The 23373-nt window shown below is 57.3% G+C and overlaps 1 protein-coding gene across 1 annotated transcript in view; it reads right to left on the bottom strand.

Moving 5' to 3' along the window:
- Positions 1–2466: 2466 nt before the first annotated feature.
- Positions 2467–23373, bottom strand: part of Cfap74 (cilia and flagella associated protein 74) — a 46285-nt gene continuing 25378 nt past the window's right edge. Inside the window, exons 20-38 of the mRNA XM_042701998.1 lie at positions 20124–20245; positions 18777–18905; positions 16059–16146; positions 15430–15603; positions 14677–14810; positions 9609–9885; positions 7562–7660; positions 7087–7226; positions 6311–6445; positions 5910–6019; positions 5699–5754; positions 5463–5582; positions 5018–5173; positions 4245–4374; positions 3949–4103; positions 3612–3744; positions 3274–3404; positions 2921–3055; positions 2467–2773 (exon numbers count right to left, since the gene is read on the bottom strand). Coding sequence (XP_042557932.1) covers positions 2672–2773; positions 2921–3055; positions 3274–3404; positions 3612–3744; positions 3949–4103; positions 4245–4374; positions 5018–5173; positions 5463–5582; positions 5699–5754; positions 5910–6019; positions 6311–6445; positions 7087–7226; positions 7562–7660; positions 9609–9885; positions 14677–14810; positions 15430–15603; positions 16059–16146; positions 18777–18905; positions 20124–20245 — 2526 coding nt within the window. The 3' untranslated portion in view covers positions 2467–2671. The remainder of the gene's footprint in view (positions 2774–2920; positions 3056–3273; positions 3405–3611; positions 3745–3948; positions 4104–4244; positions 4375–5017; positions 5174–5462; positions 5583–5698; positions 5755–5909; positions 6020–6310; positions 6446–7086; positions 7227–7561; positions 7661–9608; positions 9886–14676; positions 14811–15429; positions 15604–16058; positions 16147–18776; positions 18906–20123; positions 20246–23373) is intronic.

Below are 23373 nucleotides of genomic sequence, written 5' to 3'. Positions count from 1 at the left end.
TGACCGCGGGGTCCCCCCCCACCGGGGGCAGGGGCCGCGGCTCGGAGCCCGGAGCCCGGGTCACTTACCCCACATGCCACAGGCTGCTCCAGCGGGCCTGCGGGGGGCACCTGCGGGAAGGGCGGCACCTGGAGCGGGCGGAGCGGGCAGGGCCGGCGCGGCCTCCCCGCCGCCCGCCGCCCGCCCCGCACTTACCCGCCCCCCACTTACTGGCTCGAGAGGTCGCAGTTGCTGACTCAGGGACCAGTGGGGGGCGGCCGGAAGGGCGTGGCCGCGCTATGGCCCAGCTGTCCCGCCCCGCGTGCCAAACCGCATGCTGTGGCCCCACTGGTGGCTGAGGCTGGGGCCTGCGCGGGAGCCAGGCCTCCACCACTTCAGGCTCAAAGGATGCCACCAGTCGGTTACGAGATCACGCCTCCAAAAGCCACGCCCACCGGGCGCTGGCCCCCCCAGCCCCGAGCAAGGCCACACCCACAGGACTGCTCCCCCCCCTGGCCACGCCCAGAGCGGCACCACGCCCAGAGCGGCACCGCCCACAGGACTCTCCACTGGCCTCGCCCAGACAGATGCCACGCCCCTAGGACTGCCCATGCCCATAGCCACGCCCACAGGTCTTCCCCCTGCCACACCCAGAGTAACAACACCCTCAGGACTGTTCCTCTGCCACCCCCACAAGAGCAGACCCACCAGCCAAGCCCAGAGCAAGGCCACGCCCACCAGACTGCCCCACCACGCCCACAGGCGCACCCTGGTAGCCCCGCCCTCGCCTTCCCCGCCCCCAGGTCTCCTCTGCAGCTCTCAGGCCCTGGCCTTGGGCAGCCTGCTCTGCTCCTCTCTGGCCCTGGGGTCGGCTCAGGCCTCCCTGCAGCTCGCTGGCGCTGGCCTGCAGCCCCCCAGTTTGGAAGCACCGTGTGGTACCTGGGGCCACGGAGGGACCCAGTGAGGGTTACACTCAGTGAGAGTCCTCCCAGGACCCGAGCTGGGGACTTCTGCTGTGGGCACTCCCGGGCCAGGCCTCTCTGGCTGAGCCTTGCTCTGGGCCCTGGATGCACTGGACACGGACCACTGGCCAAGGGCACTACTAGGCTCTCCTTCAGCTGTCAAAGCCTTCTCATTCTGCTGGGGCTGGCTGGCTCTTCTCCTTGCTCTTCCCCTGCTCTCTCTGGGCCCATTGTCCTGTCTACTGCCCTGCTTCCCTCTGCCCCACACTGCCGCCAGGTCTGCAGCACACCGTCTGGTGACCAGGTTGAAGGAGCTGGTGGCACAGCACGGGTCGGGAAGTGGGTTAAGGGTGTGCTGTCTCCACCAGGAGAGAGGCAGGGCTTTTGGGGGGCTCCCTACAGTTGTCCCGCCCTGCCATGAGCCCCCAAGGACCTCTCCTTCCTGCCCAACCCCAGCCAAGTCACTGAAGCTGGCTGCTGCCCTCCTTCCTCGTCCCCACTGCCTTGGCCGAGCTTTGTCTCTGGGGGGCCAGCTGGGGAGCAGGAGGGGAGGGGAGCCACACAAATGGCCCAGCCTGAAGCTTGGGCCAGAGCCTCTGCAGAAAGGAGGGGCTGGGTGGGACATCCAGGCCTGGGGTTAGCAGGGAGAAGCCTGTCTGGGGACAGTGTGTCCCCTGGAACATGTCCTGTGAGGCCTGGCCTGGCGGGACTGCCTGTTCCTCTCCTTGGGCCTGAAAGCTGGCAGGAGACTGGGGCCGTGGCCAGTCAGACCAAGTGTGGGTAGCAAGGTGGTCCTGCCCGGCCAGGGGAGGCTGCATCTCCTCGCCCGGTGCCGGCCCCGGACGGGTGTGCTGTGCCAACTGGAGGACCACGCTGAGCAGGCTCTGCTCAAAGTGTCCCTTGGACTCCACGGCAGTGGGTGAGTGCTCTGGAGTGGGGAGCGGGGTATTGCGGGCACCACTCGGTCTTCCCTGCAGGGCAAACCCTGGCTCCTCAGAGAAGCGAGAGCTACAGCTCCTGAGCCTCACCGTGGCCTCTGGCTTGGCTCTGCCAGAGGAGGACAGGCGTGGGCTGGGCCTCTGATCTTTGCACACTCCTGCCCTTGCTGGGGCATCAGGGGTCCTGGGAGCTGGGAGGAGCCAGGGGCTCCCAGGGAGTCTGTGGGCTTTGAAGCCCTGGGCCTCTTCTGCTTCTTCCTGCATCTCTATGTCTGGGCTGACAGGCAGTGCTGTGGCCCCTGCACTGCCTGACTGGGCCCCCCTGGTCCAGGCTGGACCCGACAGGACCTCCCCCGTCCGGGAAGTCCTTGCCAGGCCGGACCCATGTCACAGGTGCTGTGTGGCCACGAGCCTGTGCTTCGTGTGCATGCCCGCGTGCAGGGCTGCTTTCCTGGCTCTGTCCCTCCTCCATGCTGTCCAAGCCCCACACTGCAGTCGCTGTCGGATGGCTCAGAGTTTATTGGCGGGTGTGTAGGTGTGGCTGTGTGCAGTGTAGGTGTGGGCATGGTGGGTCTGGGGCTCTGAGGGGCCCAGCTGGGAGCTGGCTAGGGCTGAAGAGGTCTCATATAAGGCTCCGTAAGGGCCTTGTGGGCTTGGGACTTGGAGGGCTCTGGGGCGCAGGCCTCTGGGAGGGGTGTGTTTGGGTCTGGCCCACAGTCTGGGGTGCGGGAGGGGGGTTTGGGGGGGCTGCAGGTTTGGGACGGGGTCTCTTGAGAGTGAGCACCTCGTGTCCTAGGGCCCCGTCACAACGCTGGCTACAAAGATGACCTTGTAGGTCTCCTTCACGTCCCCTCTGAGCTGCAGGAGGGCCCATGCCAGGAGAGGGTGGTCGGGCTGGTGGAGGGAGGGACCTTCTGTCAGCAGCTCCTGGGCAGAGGCTCTGCCTCTCCCACTGCCCTGCCTCCCGGGTCCCATGGCCCTGAGGGCGCTCCTTGGACGGTCCCCCGCAGGCCCTCTGCCCATCTTGGGGTCTGCACCTACATCAAAGTCAGCAGGTGGCACCCAGGAGATGCTGATGGTCTTGGTCTGGCCTCGCTCCACAGAGCCCCTGGAAGGTTCTATGGTGAAACCCTTGTGCTGCAGCCAAGTGAGGCTGTCCAGGCTGAATTCTCCTGTCTAGGAAGCAGGGTCCCATTGGTGCCAGGCACCAATGGTAGGCGGTGGTTGTGGTTCGGTTGGAAGGAAGGTGCCCAACCTCTCACCCCTCAACTCTCTGCTGGCCTGCCACCGACTTCTGCCGCAGGAAGCCCCAGCAAGTCCAGTGATGGGCAAGCCTAGGAGAGGTCAGGGTTACCCAGGCATGGAGTCTGAGGGGTGCCAGGTGCTTCAATCACCTTCTTTGCAGATGGCTGTGTGGTGCGGATACAGCCCACGTGCAGTTCCCGGGTGGCTGGTGGGGCTGGTGTGTCCATGTCCAACTGGACATAGTCTAGGGTCACCAAGATGGGCTTCAGCTCATCAGACTCTGGAAAGCAAGGCCTCTATGGCAGGGTCTGGCTGCAAGGCCCAGGAAATAGGGGCGCTGCCCAGGACTCTGACCCCGTAGTACCCACCCTGCCTGCCAGGGCTCTGCAGCCCCTGCCGCCTCCCCCGTGGTTCCACCCTGTCCTGTGGGGTCTGGGGTCCTCCGGCCACGCCGGACGTTGCCCCCACTCCACAGGCCGGGGCTCACCTTCCCTGTGGTCTGGATCTGAGGTAGCCATCACTGTAAGGGACTCTACCGGCACGTCCAGCGCATCCCCGCCCTCCACGAACATCATGTGCTCCCGAGCTGCGCCCTGCAGGAGGATCCTGTGGGAGACCCTCTGGGCAGGAGAAGCACGCCGCTGTGCCGGTGCCCGGTCCCCGCTCCCTGTCTCCTGCCCCTGCCCCTAGCCCATGCCCTGCCCCATGCCCTGTTCCTGCTCCCTGTGGCTGGGCAGAGTCTGGCTCAGGGTGGCCCAGCTCTGAAGACAGCAGAGCACAGGAGAGGGCTGGGTGGGACTGTGGGCCGGCTGGGCCCAGCCCACCTTCTCGAAGAGGACCACCTGCAGCCGGTCAGAATAGTACAGGCTCTCATGGTCGGGGCTGAAGGTCACGGTGAAGTCCTGCGCCTTCCCTGGCAGCATGAGGCCCTCAACCGGTGTCACGCTGAACACACTCTGGCCATTGTGGTTCTGCGTGCCTGTGGCCGGGCAGCACAGTGAGCCGTGCCTGCCCTCCCGGCCTAGCCCCTGTCCCCGTCCTCCCTGCCCCTCACTTGGCACCCCTCTCTCCATGGTCCTGTGCCCCTGTGGCCTTGTCCCTAGTAACTACAGTAGCTCACCAACTATTTCTGTCCGCTGAGCCACTGAGGTCAGAAACTGAGGCAGCTTCTGCCGGGCCTCCGCCCTGGTGCTGGACAGGCTCTCCAGCTGGACCCAGAACTTGATGGGGAGGGAGGAGTCGTTCTGCAGCTGCCAACAGCAAGTTCGCTGCACTAGCACACTCCAAGCAGGCCTGCCTGGGCTGGTGCCCAAGGCCTGCTCAATGGGTCATACTACTAGGGACCAGGTGGCATTATGGCTCCCAGGCCCATCTGGCTGTGTTCTCCATGCTGCCGCTCATGCAGGGTCTGGGCTGCTGGCACCCCCTTGGTGTCAGTATCTCACACTGGTGCTACCCGGCCCCTGCCAGGCCTGCGCCTCCTCTGTCCGTGAGAGCTCCCAGAGCTGAACCCACACCTCTGCCCAGGCCCCTCCTGCCCTCACGTCCTTGTCCAGAGCCCATCTTAAGCACTGGTCCCGGCTCCCACCCAGGCGGGCAGGTGATCCGGGCCGCTCCAGCTAGAGGCTGGGGCGACCCACACAGGAGAGCCAGCAAAGCCAGGCCGCCATGAAAACCAGTGGGGAGGCCATGTGGCAGCAAGGCCTGTCCTTGGAGGCCAGCAAACCCTCTCGCCAGAGGCACCCAAGTCCAGGTCCCAGGGGCAGGTATTCGAGTAGCAACATAGGAGAGGGTGAGAGGGGCTGTGTGCAAGCTCGGGACAGAGGGACAGGGCGCCAGCAGGTCTGGGTAAGGCTCCCCAGAGACTGGGCCAGGGCCCGGGACACATGGCACCTTGAAGCTGGAGGAGACAGACTCTCTGGCGATGACGTAGCCCATGTTGAGGACGTTGTCTTCGATGGAGCAGGTGATCATGGACGCCACGCCAGTGCCCATGATGGTGAGCGTGAGGGTGCCTCTCTTGGTGATGATGTTCAGCGTCTCTTGAGCCTAAAGAGCAGATGCCCATGGGCGGGGGAGCTCTGCCCCTGAGCTCGGGCTTGGCATGCTGCTGCCTCCCAGAGGTGTGGAGCACAGGCCTGTGTGGATGCTGCGCCAGGAGTGTGGAGCCAGCCGCCTGGCCTCCCACAGGGGTCGGGAGCGCAGGGGGTCAGGCCCGGCACTGCGTGGACCCCCACTGTGGTCTGGAGCGTGGGGGGCTCAGGCCGGCACTGCCCGGGTGCCCACAGGGGTCGGGAGCGCAGAGGTGGGGCGTGGACTGCCCGGGGCTGGCGCTCACCATGATGCTCTCGTGGGGCGAGAAGGACAGCTCCAGGACTTGCGTCTCTCCCGAGCGCAGCTTGCTGGAGGGGTTCAGGAGCACAAAGGGGCCACTGGGGTTCAGTACCGAGTACTCCACCTGAGGCCAGGCGTCAAGGAGGGAGGCAGGACTCTGGTGCGGTCTGTCCCAAGCCTCCCATCCCCAGCCTCCACCTCCCTTGGAGCCCGTGCCCGAGCCCATGTGGAAAAGGATACATAGAGGTCCTCGGGGTAGATGTTCTGCAGAGAGACTTTCATGATGCCCCGGTGTCCTGCAATAGGGGAGGGACCCCCAGCCTCAGCCCTGGGTGCAAGGAATCTCTCCTGGGCTGTGTGGGAGTTGGCAGTGGCTGGGGTTGCTGGGATGGGAGCCAGAAGGAAAGGCCCTGGGAGGGATGGGGCGGTGCCAGGGCCCCATCAGACTCACCCACAGCAATGTCTCCAAAGTCAAAGACAGTCTGGCCTCGGCTAGAAGTCACGATGATTGGTGGTGCCACTGTGGGACACCAGAGCTCCAGGTACAGAGTGTTGTGGGGGCTGGGAGGGACAGAGAGGGGTGGACACCAGAGCTCCAGGTACAGAGTGTGGTGGGGGCTGGGAGGGACAGAGAGGGGTGGACACCAGAGCTCCAGGTACAGAGTGTGGTGGGGGCTGGGAGGGACAGGGCAGGGTGGACACCAGAGCTCCAGTGCAGGGTGCTGGTTGGGACCTGGGAGGGACAGGGCATGCTGAGGGCCGGGCAGGTCAGGGTGGCAGGTCTGGGCAGTAGCGGGGAGGTGGTCCGTCCTGCCTAGCTGGCCAGGCCCCCCAGACCCCTGGATGCCTTACCTGAAGTTCAAAGGTTCTGATGCCTTCCAGTCTTTGATGTCACCACTGGCAACGACGCAGGGGACCACAAACTTGTCGAACTTCCCCTGGAAATTTCTGGTCAGGTTGGCCTTGGCAACTTCATACTGGATGGAACTGGAATGAGCCGCACAGGGCACTCATGCTGGGACCCTGGGACCCCGGCACCTGGGTCGCCCACGCAGTCTCTGCCTCTGGGGTGTCTTAGCATGGAACCAGCACCTTGGCCCCATGGAGAGAGGGGGTCCAGGAGCCACACCTGCACCCTAGGAGTCTGGTCAGACTGTCCTCTGGGGAAGTCCAAAGGTGCTCCAGGCAGCAGCCTGAGGCCACCCCAGGGCCTAGGTAATGGCTGCTTGCCTCTGTCTGACAGCCTGGCATTTTTGGTGGCTTTTGTGGGGACCTTTCCTGCTCCAGGGTACTGCTCAGGACAGGGGAGGTAGTGGCTTAAACACTAAACTACAGAGTTGTATTCCCAGGTCCACACAGGCATGTTCAGTGCTGGCAGGGGGTCCAGGGCCCTGAGGGCCTTCTGGGTGGCCCTGGGCCCTAGGAGGGCTGGCATCAGGTATGGAGTGTGTGGGAGCCGGTGGGGAGGTGTGGACGGGAACAGCAGCTGTGTCCGTGTCTGAGGCCGGTCCCTCCTGGGCTCCAGCCACCAGGCTGCGCCCTGTGCCCAGGTCCTCTGTGGGATCACTGGGGCCTGGTGGCAGCTGTGGAAGCCGGGCCAGACAGGATGGGGCAGTCCTTTTGCCCACCTATTCACAGGCCCCTGCTTTTGTAATGCTGCCACATGGGAAATGGACATGCGGGTCGGCCGGTCCTTCGTGTGTATCCGAACTGCGGACATTGTCTGCTTCCACAGGTCCTTCTTCAGGGCAAACGTGTCCTTCCGGAACTGAGGGAGCAGAGGCCACTGTGGGCTTCCCAGGGAACCTGCCACCTGGCCCGGAGGCTCCCACCACCCGCTCTTCCAGAGCCAGCCCAAAAGGCCTGGCCAACTCTGGAATTATGGGAGCCTCAGGCTGAGGTGTGGAGCCAAAGGCCCCAGAACCAAGGAAGCCCTCGGGAAGGCTGACTGCCGGTGGAGGGGGGTAAGCAATGGAGACAGGGTGGGTACACTGTGGAGATGGCTGAGGATTGAGGGCTGGTCCTAGGCATGGACGCCCCTCAGTGCACACCCCACCCCAAGCTACCCAGGAGGCCCCGGCGGTCCCATGAGTTTGCACTCACCACCTTGCTTTCCATCTCCTTGGTCATGATCTGCATGGTTTCTTCCACGATCACCTCGTGGGACAGCACAGGCCTGAAGGATACCTGGACCAGGCATCGCTGTGGGGAGACGCAGGGACCCAAGGGCAGTGGTGGGCCTCAGTCTTCCTCCTTTTTCACCCAGTCCAGATCCTCCTGGGCAGGTCAGCCCAGGCTAATGGTCTTGGCCAGGGCCTGTAGGACCTGGGGTGGGTGGGCTGCTTCCTGACATAGGATAGGGTCTTGTGGGACAAATGCTGAGTGCAGACTCTTGGATGGATCAGCACCACATACTGTTAGAAGGCCCAGCAAGAAACAAACATGGAGCCAGGTACCACTGGCTCATGCCTGTAGTCCTAGCCACTTGGGAGATAAGGACTTGGAAGATTTCCGGGCAGAAAAGTCCATGAGGCTCTGTCTCCAATTAGTTAGCAAAAAGCTGGACTGGAGGTATGGCTCAACAATTCGAGTGCCAGCTATGCGCAAGAAAGTTGAGCAGAGCAAGAGGAACCAAGTTCAAGTCTCAGCAGCAGGAGACACACATAAGATAAATGAGCCTGGCAATGTGGAAATCCACTGACTAAGTCTACCAAGTCCAGCAAGTCCCTTCAGCTCAGGGCCTAGCCCTGGCCCATCGCAGCTGGCTGACGTTCCCCAGAGCTCCAGAAGGCCAGGGTGGAGGGGGTGATGTGAGGGCAGAGAGAGAAGAGGGGTGACTGGAAGAGAAGAGTGGAAGGAGGAAAGGAGAGGAGAAGGAAGAGAGGGATGCGGCCATGTGGGCAGGAGGCCTGGACAGGGCACACAAACCACAGCCACCCCCTGTGGGATAGGACAGTGACAAATGCATTTGATAAACTTAATGAAAGAATTGTATTTCCTGTGTGTGTGTGTGTATGTGCATGCACACACGTGTACATGCGTGTATTTATGTGAGTTAGCTCTGAGGTTTCAACTCAGGGTCTGGGCACTGTCCCTTAGCTTTTTCACTCAAGACTGGTGTCTCTACCAGTTGAGCCTCAGCCTCACTTCTGGCTTTTTGGTGGTTAATTGGAGATGAGAGTCTCAAGAACTTTGCTTCCTCAGCTGGCTTCAAACCTCAGTTCTCAAGCCAGGGGCTGGTGGCTCACATCTGTAATCCTAGCTACTCAGGAGGCTGAGATATGAGGATCACAGTTCAAAGCCAGCCCAGGCATATTTTTTGTCCATGAGACTTTTATCTCTAATAAACTGCTCAGAAAACTGAAAGTGGCGCTGTGGCTCAAGTGGTAGAGCACTAGCCTTGAACTGAAGAGCTGAGGGACAGCGCCCAGGCTCAGAGTTCAAGCCCTATGACCTACCAAAAACAACAACAACAACAACAACAACCACCACCACCAAAACCAACAAGACAAATGAAAACAAAAAACCCCCTCAGTTCTCAGATCCCAGCCTCCTGAGTAGCTAGGATCGCAGATGTGAGCTTCTAGTCCTGGGCTAAATGACTGTGCCCCTTAACTCCCTGGTATGGATTAGGCAGAAGGGCCCTGGGTGGAGCTGGACAGTGGCCTGAGTGCCCAGGGCCTGCCAGTGGTGTGAGTCCAGCAAGAAAGCCGGGCTGGGAAGTTGGCTCAGTGGTAGAGCACTTGCCTTGCATGCCTGAGGCCCTGGGTTTGATTCCCCAGCACCACATAAGCAAAAAGAAAAAAGCCAGAAGTGGTGCTGTGGCTAAAGTGCTAGCCTTGAGCTGAAGAGCTGAGGGACAGCGCCCAGGCCCAGAGTTCAGGCCCCACTACCGGACCCCCCCCTCAAAAAAAAAAACCCAAAAAACAGCCAGCAAGAAAGCCAGCTTTCTTGCTCTTAGCTGTCATTCTACCTATCTAAGTAGCTAGCAAAAAGCTAGCTCATGGACTCAGGGTCTACCCCTGCTTGCAGCCCCAGGCAGTGCCTCTTGACTGTTGGGTCAGGTGCGTAGAGTGCGTCCAGGCTCTTGGCCCTGCCTGGGTTGAATCCCTGCGGTTTAAGGTAGGCCTGCACACAGGCCCATACTTACCTTTCCTGGCAATACAGTCCCCACTAAAGGTGAGATGGTGATGGGTGAGTTGGGGGGCGGGAGGAACTCAAACGACGTCGGGCCCACAGGGGTGGCTTCCTCCGAGCCGATGCGGGGCAGGGAGTGTGTCAGCTTGTTCATGCTCAGGTGAGAGTTGATGACGTATAGCGTGGCCACAGAAGTGTCATACAGTGGGGTGGCTGGGAACTTGATTTGGTAGTGGGACAGCTCCAGGGGTGGGAGGACCCCCACGGCCCGGCAGGAGACCTTGAAGCACCTGGCAGTGACAGGGTGGGGTGAGGGAGTCAGGGAGTGTCAGGCTGTCTGACAGGGTGGGGTGAGGGAGTCAGGGAGGCAGTGTCAGGCTGGCAGTGACAGGGTGGGGTGAGGGAGTCAGGGAGTGTCAGGCTGGCAGTGACAGGGTGGGGTGAGGGAGTCAGGGAGTGTCAGGCTGGCAGTGACAGGGCGGGGTGAGGGAGTCAGGGAGTGTCAGGCTGGCAGTGGCGGGGTGGGGTGAGGGAGTCAGGGAGGCAGTGTCAGGCTGGCAGTGACAGGGTGGGGTGAGGGAGTCAGGGAGTGTCAGGCTGGCAGTGACAGGGCGGGGTGAGGGAGTCAGGGAGGCAGTGTCAGGCTGGCAGTGGCGGGGTGGGGTGAGGGAGTCAGGGAGGCAGTGTCAGGCTGGCAGTGACAGGGTGGGGTGAGGGAGTCAGGGAGGCAGTGTCAGGCTGGCAGTGACAGGGCGGGGTGAGGGAGTCAGGGAGGCAGTGTCAGGCTGGCAGTGACAGGGTGGGGTGAGGGAGTCAGGGAGTGTCAGGCTGGCAGTGACAGGGTGGGGTGAGGGAGTCAGGGAGGCAGTGTCAGGCTGGCAGTGACAGGGTGGGGTGAGGGAGTCAGGGAGTGTCAGGCTGTCTGACAGGGCGGGGTGAGGGAGTCAGGGAGGCAGTGTCAGGCTGGCAGTGACAGGGTGGGGTGAGGGAGTCAGGGAGTGTCAGGCTGGCAGTGACAGGGTGGGGTGAGGGAGTCAGGGAGTGTCAGGCTGGCAGTGGCAGGGTGGGGTGAGGGAGTCAGGGAGGCAGTGTCAGGCTGGCAGTGACAGGGTGGGGTGAGGGAGTCAGGGAGGCAGTGTCAGGCTGGCAGTGACAGGGCGGGGTGAGGGAGTCAGGGAGGCAGTGTCAGGCTGGCAGTGACAGGGTGGGGTGAGGGAGTCAGGGAGTGTCAGGCTGTCTGACAGGGCGGGGTGAGGGAGTCAGGGAGGCAGTGTCAGGCTGGCAGTGACAGGGTGGGGTGAGGGAGTCAGGGAGTGTCAGGCTGGCAGTGGCGGGGCGGGGTGAGGGAGTCAGGGAGGCAGTGTCAGGCTGGCAGTGGCGGGGTGGGGTGAGGGAGTCAGGGAGGCAGTGTCAGGCTGGCAGTGACAGGGTGGGGTGAGGGAGTCAGGGAGTGTCAGGCTGGCAGTGACAGGGCGGGGTGAGGGAGTCAGGGAGTGTCAGGCTGGCAGTGACAGGGTGGGGTGAGGGAGTCAGGGAGTGTCAGGCTGCCAGTGACAGGGCGGGGTGAGGGAGTCAGGGAGTGTCAGGCTGGCAGTGACAGGGCGGGGTGAGGGAGTCAGGGAGGCAGTGTCAGGCTGGCAGTGACAGGGTGGGGTGAGGGAGTCAGGGAGGCAGTGTCAGGCTGGCAGTGACAGGGTGGGGTGAGGGAGTCAGGGAGGCAGTGTCAGGCTGTCTGTGACGGGCGGGATGAGGGAGGCAGGGAGGCAGTGTCAGGCTGTCGATGCTCCTCGGCCCAAGTGCAGGAGCCCATGAGCGCCTGAGCAAGGTGCTGGCCCATGGGACAGGAGGGCTGGCCATGCCACAGGGACACAGGACTTGTGCCTGCATTGCCAGAGTTTTGATAACAACCTGGGAAGATACACTAGCCTTGTGTATTTCTGGTTTGTGTTAGACATTTATTTATTTATTTAGGGTCCGGTCATGGGGCTCAGCTGACCTCTGGGCCTGGGCACTGTCCCTCAGCTCTTCAGCTCAAGGCTAGCGCTCTACCACTTGAGCCACAGCGCCACTTCTGGCTTTTTTTCTTTTTGCTTATGTGGTGCTGAGGAATCGAACCCAGGGCCTCATGCATGCAAGGCAAGCGCTCTACCTCTGAGCCACCTTCCCAGCCCAAGTCTGTGATTCTTATCTGCAGTTAACAAGCAAAAAGCCAGAAGTGAAGCTGTGGATCAAGGGATACCGTGTCAGCTTTAAGCAGAAAAGACACATGAGAGTTCAAGCCCTATTATAGGCACAAAATCATAAATAAAACTCAAAAGTCACCCTTTTTTTTTTTTGCCAGTCCTGGGGCTTGAACTCAGGGCCTGGGCACTGTCCCTGAGCTTCTTTTGCTCAAGGCTAGCACTCTACCACTTGAGCCACAGCACCACTTCCAGCTTTTTCTGTGTAAGTGGTCCTGAGGAATGGAACCCAGGGCTTCATGCATGGTGGGCAAGTGCTCTACCACTGAGCCACCTTCCCAGCCCTGGTCTCTTGTAAGGAACCGAAGAGAAGGAAGGAGACCACACTGACAAAGTCAGTTGACTCTGACAAAGGCACAGGGCAGGGGCACTGACGGGAGGGAGGCCCCACCCTGTGAGGGATGCGCGTGTGACTGATTTGGTGACTCCAAGGTAGAGCCTAGGCCAGAAGAATCAAGATGGCAGAGTTGGGACCAGGATGAACCAGGCTCCCTCTGATCACAGAGATGGAGGCCTTTGGCACACAACTCCACTTCAAGAGAGTGCACCAAACAGACTACAAGAGAGAGAGCTCCAGTTCACACCAACCAAGAGAAAAGACTGCTGAGGGGTGCTTAGCAGAGGACTCCTGCAGTGTAGCCACACTGGTCACAGCGGCCGCAGGCTCTGGTCTGGGAGCTTTCCCAGCCAGCCTCACCGACACACAGCAGTCACAGCAGACACACTCACACCAAGCGTGGCCGGGAGGTGGCTGCAGGACTCACAGGGCTTCTGATGCAGGGGCGACTCCCGCCTTTCCCTGTCCTCATGGATCTCCCTGGTAAAATACCCCCTCCACACCCTCCCCTGCCCCCACAACCCGACCTTCTCAACTGACAGCTGCATTCTCCCGTCACTGCACCCCATCCCAACAGAACTCCTACACGGAATCCAGATGCATGAATCAGAGTGAATGGTCATGAAGTTCATGAACTATCAACACAACATGCCACACACAAAACTGACCATAACTCAGGGGAGGACTCTAGCGAGAGGGAAGAGGAAGAGAGGAAAAGAAAAGCAACGATCACGAGGGAACTGGCTGATGGAAGGACGGAGCAGATCCTGGAACAGCCAGAAGAATACAAAGAGCAAATGGGAGGATAAAAGGCGAATGAAATGACAAAGACAATACATGACGTTCAATATGGCATCAATTAGAAGACACACTATGAGTAGTTCAATGAAGGGAATGAAAGAATATTAACGAGGGGGTAGACACCATGAAAACGTCAATAAAGGCCTAAAGGACATCGCTGAAGGGAGGCACAGGAGCTCTAGCCCCTACCACAAAGCACAGCTGAAGGCCTGGGCAATAGAACAGAAGGAGTTGCCATCCCGTTAGCATTGTGGCTGATGGGGTAGGCGGGGGGACAGCAGAGGCGTGGGCAGGCGGCCTGTCCCAGCGGACTACTTGCTGCAGTCCCAAGCCATGACGCCAGTCCACCTGCTCTCCCCTCCTCCCGGGGGCTCCCTGTGACCACACAACACCTCCAGCTCAACTTTTAGAGCTTCAGTTTCCACATCAGCCTCCCTTATGTAATGAAATACACCTCAGCGACCTCCCAGGGCCTCTCCCCAAGTCCCCAGTGGGCGAAGGGAAGAAATGGTCCTTCAGAGTCTCCTTTTCTAGAGTCTGAGCTGCAAATAGCCCAGTGTGTCACAACAGCCACCAGTGAGTGAGATGCCCTCAGCAGGGAGGAGCAGCCTCCAGCTGACCTGGCGGCACTGCCCGCATCCACTTCTGTTTCTCCGGGGAGCGGGTGACTCCAGGTGGCTGTGTGCCTGCGTCTAACCCACACATGCTCCAGGATCACATCCCTGTGCTCACAATCATACACAGCAAACTCACATATCTGTATAGGAAACTCACTTGCACGCTCATATAAACTGGTGTGCACGGATGGGAAGGTGGCTCAGTGGTAGAGCGCATGCATGAGGCCCTGGTTCAATTCCTCAGCACCACATAAGCAGAAAAAGCCGGAAGTGGCCCCATGGCTCAAGTGGTAGAGTGCTAGCCTTGAGCTGAAGAGCTAAGGGGCAACGCCCAGGCCGAGTTCAGGCCCCACGACCAACAATACAGATACATGCTTGTATGCACTCTCATTTACACCAAGTGTGGTTATACACTTTCACTGCGTGTTCACACGCATGCATTTTCACACATGCTCACACTTGAGTATTCACGTGTTCACATGCTATTCACATGTGTGTGCATGTTTCTGCACAAACATGTGTGCAGTCATGTTCACACACATGCTTGGTCACCGCACACTCATAAATATGCCCAGTCACACACCCATGTTTGTGCATGTGTTCACTCATTCACAATGCATACACTCACATGCACACATGCTCACTGCACTTTCAAACATGTTCACACCATGTACACAGACATGCATGCTCACATTTATACCCACATTTGCACACATGCTCTAACACTCATGTCCATGCATGCTTATGCATACATGATCACATACTGCATACACGGTCACATAGTGTATGCTCAGAGACATGCACATTCATGCTCATGTGCACACACTCATGTGTGTATCCATGCACACATAAGTTCCACTGGTCCATTGTGGAAGGCCAAATGTACCCTGGGCTGAGGCTCCTGCCAGCCAGCAGTGCCACCCAGTTCCGCTCCACCCTGCTCTGTGGTCAGCCTGGTGAGATCCAGGGCAAGTGGTGGGGAGGGGTAGGGAGTAGGTGGGTGGGGGCAGGCCGGGGAGGAGGGGGAAAGGCTGCCTCTTCAGAGCAGGACCACGTCCCCACATCCTCTCTGCCTCACAGGCTTACCTATTTATCTCAGATTTGCAGACCAGCTCGAAGTTGTACTCTCTGGCCTTGGCAGGCTGGAAGATCACATCAAATTGCAAAGTCTCCAGTGGCATGATTGTCCCAAACCCATCGTTGGGCTGGATATCCACAAACTAGGAAATTGGAACCATCAGCACCACAGTTAAAAACCGCATGCCCCAGGGAAGCGGCATGGCTCTGAGGGCCAGTGTGCGCTGCTGTGGCAGGGTATGCCGCTGGTCCCAGGACTCAGAGCTGGGGAAGGAGGGCGCTCTTTGAGCCAGCCCAGGCTACACAGTGAGACTCTCTCAACCTTGTCCCCTCAAGGAGCTAAATGAGTGTACGTGTGGCAGTCCTGGGTGTTACTGTGTGTGGGAGAATGTGTGTGTGTGTGGGTGAGTGGAGGGTGGACGAGTGCGTGCATGCGTGTGTGCGTGTGTGTGGTGTGCCAGTGGGAGAGTAGGCGAGTGCGTGTGCAAGTGTGTGTGCCAGTGTCTGTGTCTGTGCATGCGTGCGTTCCAGTGGAAGGATGGGTGAGTGCATGTGTAGGTGAGCGGTAAGGGGTGGACGTGTGCAGAGAGCATGGGCCTGGGCGTCCTCTGTGGGGTCCAGGCATGGCAAGTACTGAAGTCAGGAAGGGAGGGAGCTGGAAGGGGCGAGGGCGGGGGAGGCTGCAGCCATGTGGACAGGGAGTGAGTGGCCGGGCCCAGTGTCTGTGTCCTGCCTGACGCCCAGCGCCCCACCCCCGTGCACCTTGGGGAGGCCGACGAAGCCGAACATCTGGGGCAGCAGTGAGTGGTTGCTGAGGTTGATTTCCGTCCTGATGGCCTCATAGACGGTGCAGTAGCCAAAGTCCACCTCCGAGGGGTTGAGTTCCAGGTCCGACGTGGTGACGACGGCTTGGACGGTGAACTCCACAGGTTTTATCTGAGGTGCAAAGGGCCGCGTGTGCTCCCCTAGCCTCTGAGCCGGACACAAGATCTCCCAAGGGTACACCGGCGTCCTGCGACCTCACATGCGCCTCCCGACCAGCTGCTCGGGCTGCAGGGTGGCAGAGGGAGGAGCAGGCAGCCACCCAGGGACAAGCTGAGTGTGTAGTGTGTGTGGTGTATCTGTGCACACATCAGTGTGCACCAGGGCAGCGAGGCACACTGCATGCCATGTGCAGATGAGGTGTGGAGGCCCCTGGCAGGCTGGGAACAGAGGCCTCCTCTGGCCCTTTCCCACCACACAGGAGCGGTGTGGACAAAAACCCAAGCTTTCTGGTTAGCCCACCGGGAAGTGAGTGATGGGGATGTCCTTTCGGGAGCCCACGTGGGATACAGGGCCTTGCCTTCGTCCCCCAGGGTGCCCATGATTCATGGGCAGTACCCTGTACAGACCTGGTCGGCCACCCGGATCGTCATTGGAGCCTCCAGAACTCGGCTGTCCTTGTCAAAATACTTCCCTGCATCTTCTGGAAGGGAGAGTCTGCAACAGGCAGGTGCGCCCAACTGTATTTCCATAGGTATTTTGCCCACTGACCTCAAATTGGTGCTGGTAAACCATGTAGGAGCCAGGTGCCAGTAGTTCACACCTGTAATCCTAGCTACTGAGGAGGCTGAGATCTGAGGATTGCAGTTTGAAGCCAATCTAGGCAGTAAAATCTGCGAGACTTGTTTTTCGTCGGTCGTGGGGGCTTGACCTCTGGGTTTGGGGGCTGTCCCTGCGCTCTTCAGCTCAATGTAAGCGCTCTACCGCTCAAACCACAGCACCACTTCTGGTTTTTCTAGTGATTTTATTGGAGATAAGATTCTCATGGACTTCCCTGCCTGCGCTGGCTTTGAACCTTGATCCTCACATCTCAGCCTCCTGAGTAGCTAGGATTACAGGCGTGAGCCACTAGCACCCAGCTGTGAGACTTTTATCTATACTTAACCACTAAAAAGCTGGAAGTAGAGCTGTGGCTCATTGCAGTAAAGTACCAAAAAAGCTGAGGGGAAGTGCCCAGTCCTTGAGTTCTAGCCCCAGGACCAGCACATGCATGCATATGCATACATACACACACACACGCACACACACACACACACACACACACACACACACACACACAGAGGAACTGTGCAGTGGGTAGCATGGAGGAGCTCTGAGATTCAGGTGACACCAATGCTGCTGCTACCATGCAGATCCTGTGGCTAACTCGGAAGCACTTCAGGCTCTGAAGCCTCAAGATGCCTCGTCTTGGTGAGCAGCAAGTCCCCGTTGCTCTAAGTGGAATGGACATATTTCTGAGCAGCTGCATTTAAGTAAAGGTCAGTGGTTGTGTTTTATTTTTATTTTTTTGTCGGTCGTGGGGCCTGAATTCTGGGCCTGGGCACTGTCCCTGAACTCTTCAGCTCAAAACCAACACTCTACCACTTGAGCCACAGCGCCACTTCCAGCTTTTTCTGCTTATGTGGTGCTGAGGAATTGAACCCAGGACCTCATACATGCGAGGCAAGCACTCCACCACTGAGCCACCTTCCCAGCTCCAGTGGTTGTGTTTTAAATGAATAAAGACACTCACTTATAAGAACCTTTAAAGTGCCTTTGATAATCTTAGCTAAACAGTAGGCAGAAACCAGGAGGATCATAATTCAAGGCCAGCCTGGACAAAATTAGTGAGATCTCATCTCAGTCACAAACTCTCATCCCAGCTAGGAGGTAGGAAGATCATAATTCAGGCTGACCCAGGCAAAAACATGAGACTCTACATGTAAAAGAAAGCAAAAGGGGCTGGGAAGGTGGCTCAGTGGTAGAGTGCTTGCCTTGCATGCATGAGGCCCTGGGTTCGATTCCTCAGCACCACATAAGCAGAAAAAGCTGGAAGTGGCTCAAGTGGTAGAGCACTCGCCTTGAGATGAAGAGCTGAGGGACAGCGCCCAGGCCCAGAGTTCAGGCCCACGACAAAAAAAAAAAAAAAAAAAAAAAGAAAAGAAAAAGAAAGCAAAAGGACTAGGGGCATGGCTTCAGTGGTAGAGTACCTGCCTAGCAAATAGGAGGCTGTGAGTTCACTCAGCTAGATAACAGAAAGACAGATGGATGACAGATGATAGAAGAGAGATGATAGATTATATAGACAATAAATTAAATATAGATGGGAGATAGATATAGAAGATAGACAGGTAATAGGTAGATGATATAGATGATAGACAAACAGATGGTTGAACAACAAAGGTCTTGGAACAGGAAGTATAAAATTCAGCAGAGAGTTAGGTGTCAGTGGCTCACACCTATAATCCTAGTTACTCAGGAGTCTGAGATGAGGATTGCAGTTCAAAGCCAGTCCAGGCAAGAAAGTCCATGAGACTCTTATCTCCAATTAATCACCAGAAAATCAGAAATGGCACTGTGGCTCAAGTGATAGAGTGTTTGTCTTGGGCTAAAGAGCTCAGGGACAGCGCCCAGGCTCAGTTCAAGCCCCACGACCACCAACAACAACAAAAAAAGTCAGAGCAGAGGAAAAGAAATCTTAAGTGTCCAACATAGAACCTGGGAATAACAAAAGACAGTCAAAGATAGCAGGCTCCCGGGCTGGGAAGGTGGCTCAGTGGTAGAGCGCTTGCCTTGCATGCTCAAGGCCCTGGGTTCGATTCCTCAGCACCACATAAGCAAAAAGTAAAAAGCCAGAAGTGGCGCTGTGGCTCAAGTGGTAGAGCGCTAGCCTTGAGCTGAAGAGCTGAGGGACAGTGCCCAGGCCCAGAGTTCAGACCCCACGACTGGACCCAAAAAAAGATTAAAAAACAAATGATAGCAGGCTCCCACTGTGTCCAATCGGAAGCCACACACAGACAGTGGGCTCCCACTGTGCCCAATCAGAAGCCACATACAGCAAGCATCCATTATGTCCAACCAGAAGCCACACACAGAGCAGGTACCCACTGTGTCCAATCAGAAGCCACACACAGACAGCAGGCTCCCACTGTGTCCAATCAGAAGCCAAGGTGGGTCACATACCAATACCAGGGTCATCTTATTCTGACAGGTGGCACAGCATGGTGATGTGTGCCCTGCCAAGGGACCAGCAAGAGGAAAGCCCTGGAAGCCCCATTCCTCTATGGCCCATGCCTTTCTTAGCTCACCGAGGCAAGAATTTGAGCTGCACGGAGTAGGTTGACATGGCCTGAATGTAGCCCGTCTCAGGCAGGAGCTCCATGTGGCCTCTTAGCTCCTTGCAAACTTCAAACTTCAGGCGCAGGGCTGCTTTTGAACTGTGGGCAGGTCACAGGGCACCAGGTCAGGTGGTCACAATCATGGCCCTATGCACATTTAGCCCTTTGAGCCACTGAGGCATTTCTTTTTTTTTTTTTTTTTTCTTGTTCATGGGGCTTGAACTCTGGGCCTGGGTGCTGTCCCTCAGCTCTTCAACTCAAGTATAACTAGCGCTCTACCACTTGAGCCACAGCGCCACTTCCAGTTTTCTGGTGGTTTATTGGAGATAAGAGTCTCACAGACTTCCCTGCCTGGGCTGGCTTTGAACCATGATCCTCAGATCTCAGCTTCCTGAGTAGCTAGGATTACAGGTGTGAGCTCACCGGTGCCTGGCTTTGATCCTCAGATCTCAGCCTCCTGAGTAGCTGGGATTACAGGTGTGAGCCCACCAGTGCCTGGCTTTGGGTTTTTTTTTTAATCATGAAACAAAATTTACACGGATACATGTGTCCTGGGGAAGGGTCAACACAGAGAAACTTCACCTCAGTCCCTCTGGACACCCTGTGTGTCACCCCAGACCCCTTGGTCCCCCACCCCATATGAGCAGGAAGCAGTTCACATCCTACAAGAGACCCTGTTTGACCAAGCCCCCCAGGCTCTCCCAGACGGCTTCCTTCCCTAAGGCAGAGCCTCACCCAGGGTCTTGAAGACTTCCTGTCCCTGGGGAGGCTGCTTAGGGCTACAGCAATCCCTGGCTTCGGGGAGTAGGGCCGTGGAGCCCTGGCAGGAGGGTGGCAGCAGCCGGGGCTTGGCACAGCAGCGGCCTGGCCTGGTGCTAACTCTGGCCTGGGTGTAGTGGCCCTGAGATGCCCACCCCAGGACCGCTGCCCATGCTGCACTGCTGGGGTCATCTGTGTCTGGATGACCTCAGAGAGCAGACCTTGCTCATGTCCTGTGCTGCTGTCCCACGCGTGTGTAGTCCTGAGTGGGAGTGTGTTTACTGAAACAACTTCCATGGAGGCAGAGCCACAGTGGACCTCCCCTGGCTCGGGCCAAGCCATGTGCAGGGATGCTTCCTTCTTCCCTCCAAGCCTCTCTTTCTTGCCCTCCCTGGTCCCATTCCCAAGGCCCTGGTATTCCTTGGCTCCCTTCCTCTGTCTCCAAATCTGCCCTCCCTCACCCTTGTTCCTCCCATGATAGTGCCGGGTCACCCAGGATCACCTCCTTCAGGGGCCCGCTTGGGGCGCAGTGCCCCTGCAGGCCAGCAGGGGGCTCACCGCGTGTGGACGAGGATGGAGTCCTGGTACAGCCGGTCGAACATGCAGATCTTCAGGTCCACACTGGGCCTGGGCAGCCAGACTGGCACGTCCACTGCCAGGCCAACAGCTCTGAAATACAACTGAATTCCACAGGTGAATTCAACCACACAGTGGTTCGTAAGGAAAGCCCGGTGCTCTGCTGGGAGAGAGGGGTGCTTCTTGGGTTGCCTTAGTGATTGGCACTGAGTATTGGAAGGTTAATAATTAAGCAAGTGGTGGTTCCAGTTCTGTGGCATTCTCCCCATCATTACCATCCACTCACACAGCTCCCTTCTCCCTGCATCTCGTTTCTCTCTAGCTCCTCTCTCCGGACCAGATCTGGAGCCTGGACAGCTGCCTGGGTAAGAGCATTCTCTCTCTCTCTCTTTCTCTCCTCCCCTTCCTCTCATATTGGTACCAGGACTTGAACTTAGGGCCTTATGCATTGGCTCAGCTTGCTTGCTCATACAGCTCTACCACTTGAACCAGCCTGGCATTTTACTGGCTAATTGGGAGATGGAGCCTGTGGACTTTGTCTAAGAAGCTGACCCTTAAATCTCAGCCTCCAGAGTAGTTGGGCTTACAGGCATGAGCCAACAGCATCCAACAAGAGGTATGCTTTAATCTACTCTCATCCATACTTCCTAGACTGTGTGCTAATATGTGATTTATCAGAATATAATTTTGTTAAAACCTGACATATTTTCTATTCCTAATGCTTATAAACTTACCTTATAATGCTTAGATTTTGTACTTATAGTTTTTTTGGTTGTTGTTGGTTGTGGGGCTTGAACTCTGGGCCTGGGCTCTGTCCCTCAGCTCTTCAGCTCAAGGCTAGAACTCTACCATTTTGGGCACAGCACCACTTCTGGTTTTCTGGTGGTTAATTGGAGATAAGAGTCTCACAGACTTTCCTGCCCATGCTGCTTTGAACCATGATCCTCAGATCTCAGCCTCCTGAGTAGCTAGGATTATAGACGTGAGCTACCAGTGCTTGGCTGTGGGTAGCTTTTTATTAACTTATTGCATAACTCAGGGTTCTTTTACTTTATGATGTCTTTGACAGTCTGAATGATCTCACTTGGGGTCTGGCACTATGGGTTATTAGGGAATCACTGGCATAGTGTGCTACTGTAAGACTGTGTCGCCAAGCATTCTGGGTAATGCCTAGTCCTTGGACATTCCTGTTAAAATCAATTCCTGGGGCTGGGAATGTGGCTCAGTAGTAGAGTGCTTGCCTAGCACGCACGAAGCCCTGGGCTCCATACCTCAGTACCACATACACAGAAAAAGCCAGAAGTGGTGCTGTGACTCAAGTGGTAGAGTGCTAGCCTTGAGCAAAAGAAGCTCAGGGATAGTGTCCAGACCCTGAGTTCAAGCCCCAGGACAGGCAAAAGAAACAAGCAAACAAAAACAAACAAACAAAAAAACACCTGATTCCTAGCCAGGTAAGGTGGCACATGATTGTAATCCTAGCTACTCAGAAAGCTGACATCTGAGGATCAAAGCCAGCCTGGGGCAGTAAAGTCCACGAGACTTTTTTCTTTGGGGGGGGGGTCCGGTTGTGGGGCCTGAACTCTGGGCCTGGGCGCTGTACCTCAGCTCTTCAGCTCAAGGTTAGCGCTCTACCACTTGAGCCACAACGCCACTTCTGGCTTCTTTCTTTTTGCTTATGTGGTGCTGAGGAATCGAACCCAGGGCCTCAGGCATGCAAGGCAAGCGCTCTACCACTGAACCACCTTCCCAGCCCTCCATGAGACTTTTATCTCCAAATAACCACCAGAAAACCAGTAGAGCTGTGGCTCGAGTGGCAGAGCGTTTACCTTGAGCTGAAGAGCTGAGGGACAGAGTCCAGGACCAAAGTTCAATTGCCAAGGCAGATCTACATGCAGCTTGCTTCCTGTTTGCCCTGAGTGGGTTTCCCGCTGGGGCAGCAGTCCTGATGGACAGGGGTCAGGCCTGGATGTCCTGCTCTGAGTATGGACCCTGGGTAATGGACAAGAACGCCACAGCAGCGCTGAGGACACTGTAAGGACTCCAATGGCAGCTGTGCTGGCCTAGATGCTGGGGACACGCAGGGAAGCAGGGGTGCAGGGACCACCAGGTGCTGGGTGATGCTGCTGGGGAGAATGTGGAGGACCTTCCTCCTCCAGCCCACACCCGTCCTCCTGCCACAGGGCAGGTAACGAACATCAGCTGAGGCAGAGAAGGTGACAAAGTGCAACAATGTGCGGCCAGGGAGAGGGGAGAGGAGGCCTGTCAATTACAGTGCAGTCCAGCCCATGCCAGCCGGGTGACAGATAAAACCTGGCTGCTGGAAAGAGGATGTCATCGTTATCATCATCATCATCATCATCTACTATTACTACTTAAAGGGTGACCATGAGCTAGGCATGGTGGAGTACACCTGTAATCTCAGGAGGCTGGGTAAGGAAGATCTCCAATTTGAGACTAGCCTGTGCTACACAGTAAGACCTGAGGATGGAGGAAGGGCACAACTCAGAGGAAGAAGCAGAGAGGAGCCTTCAGCACTGATGCACAAGGAGCCTGTGTTGGGGCTGGGAAGGTAGCTCATCGGTAGAGTGCATGCCTTGCACAAGGAGCCTGTAGAACCTGTCTTCTAGAAGCAGGGTGACAAGGGGCAGGCATCCCAGGGGTTTGCTTTCCACTGCTCAACAAAAACACTTTTTTTCACATGTACTTGTACTTAAAAATGAATTCTGACTCTGGTAAAGAAAATTTTAACAACAAAATTTGTAGATCATATTCTGATCATGATTTAATATACTTACCAATAAATAATGAGAAGTAACAAATAACAGTGCAACTACTTGGAGGTTTAAAAAGGAAGATTTCTATCAGCTGAATAAGAGGGAGATGGCTGGACTTCAGTGCTCATGCCTGTCATTCTAACTATTCAAGAGGCTGAGATCTGAGGATCACAGTTCGAAGCCAGTCCATGGAAGGAAAGCCCTTGAGACTCTTATCTCCAATTAACAACCAAAAAACCAGAAATGGAGCTGTAGTGCAAATGGTGGAGTGCTAGCCTTGAGCACAAAAGCTCAAGGACAGCATCCAGGCTCTGAGTTCAAGTCTCAGGACCAGCACACACACACACACACACACACACACACACACACACACACACACACACACACACACACACACACACACACACACGCTAGGGCTGTGGGTGTAGCTTAGGTACAGAGAACTTGCCTGGTGTGTA

The sequence above is a fragment of the Dipodomys spectabilis genome, unplaced genomic scaffold (genome assembly GCF_019054845.1).
Source record: "Dipodomys spectabilis isolate Male_0828 unplaced genomic scaffold, ASM1905484v1 ptg000299l, whole genome shotgun sequence".
In the NCBI taxonomy this organism is placed as follows: Eukaryota; Metazoa; Chordata; class Mammalia; order Rodentia; family Heteromyidae; genus Dipodomys; species Dipodomys spectabilis.
Note: the sequence above shows the minus strand (reverse complement) of the source record. Positions and strands in the feature narration are given on the sequence as shown.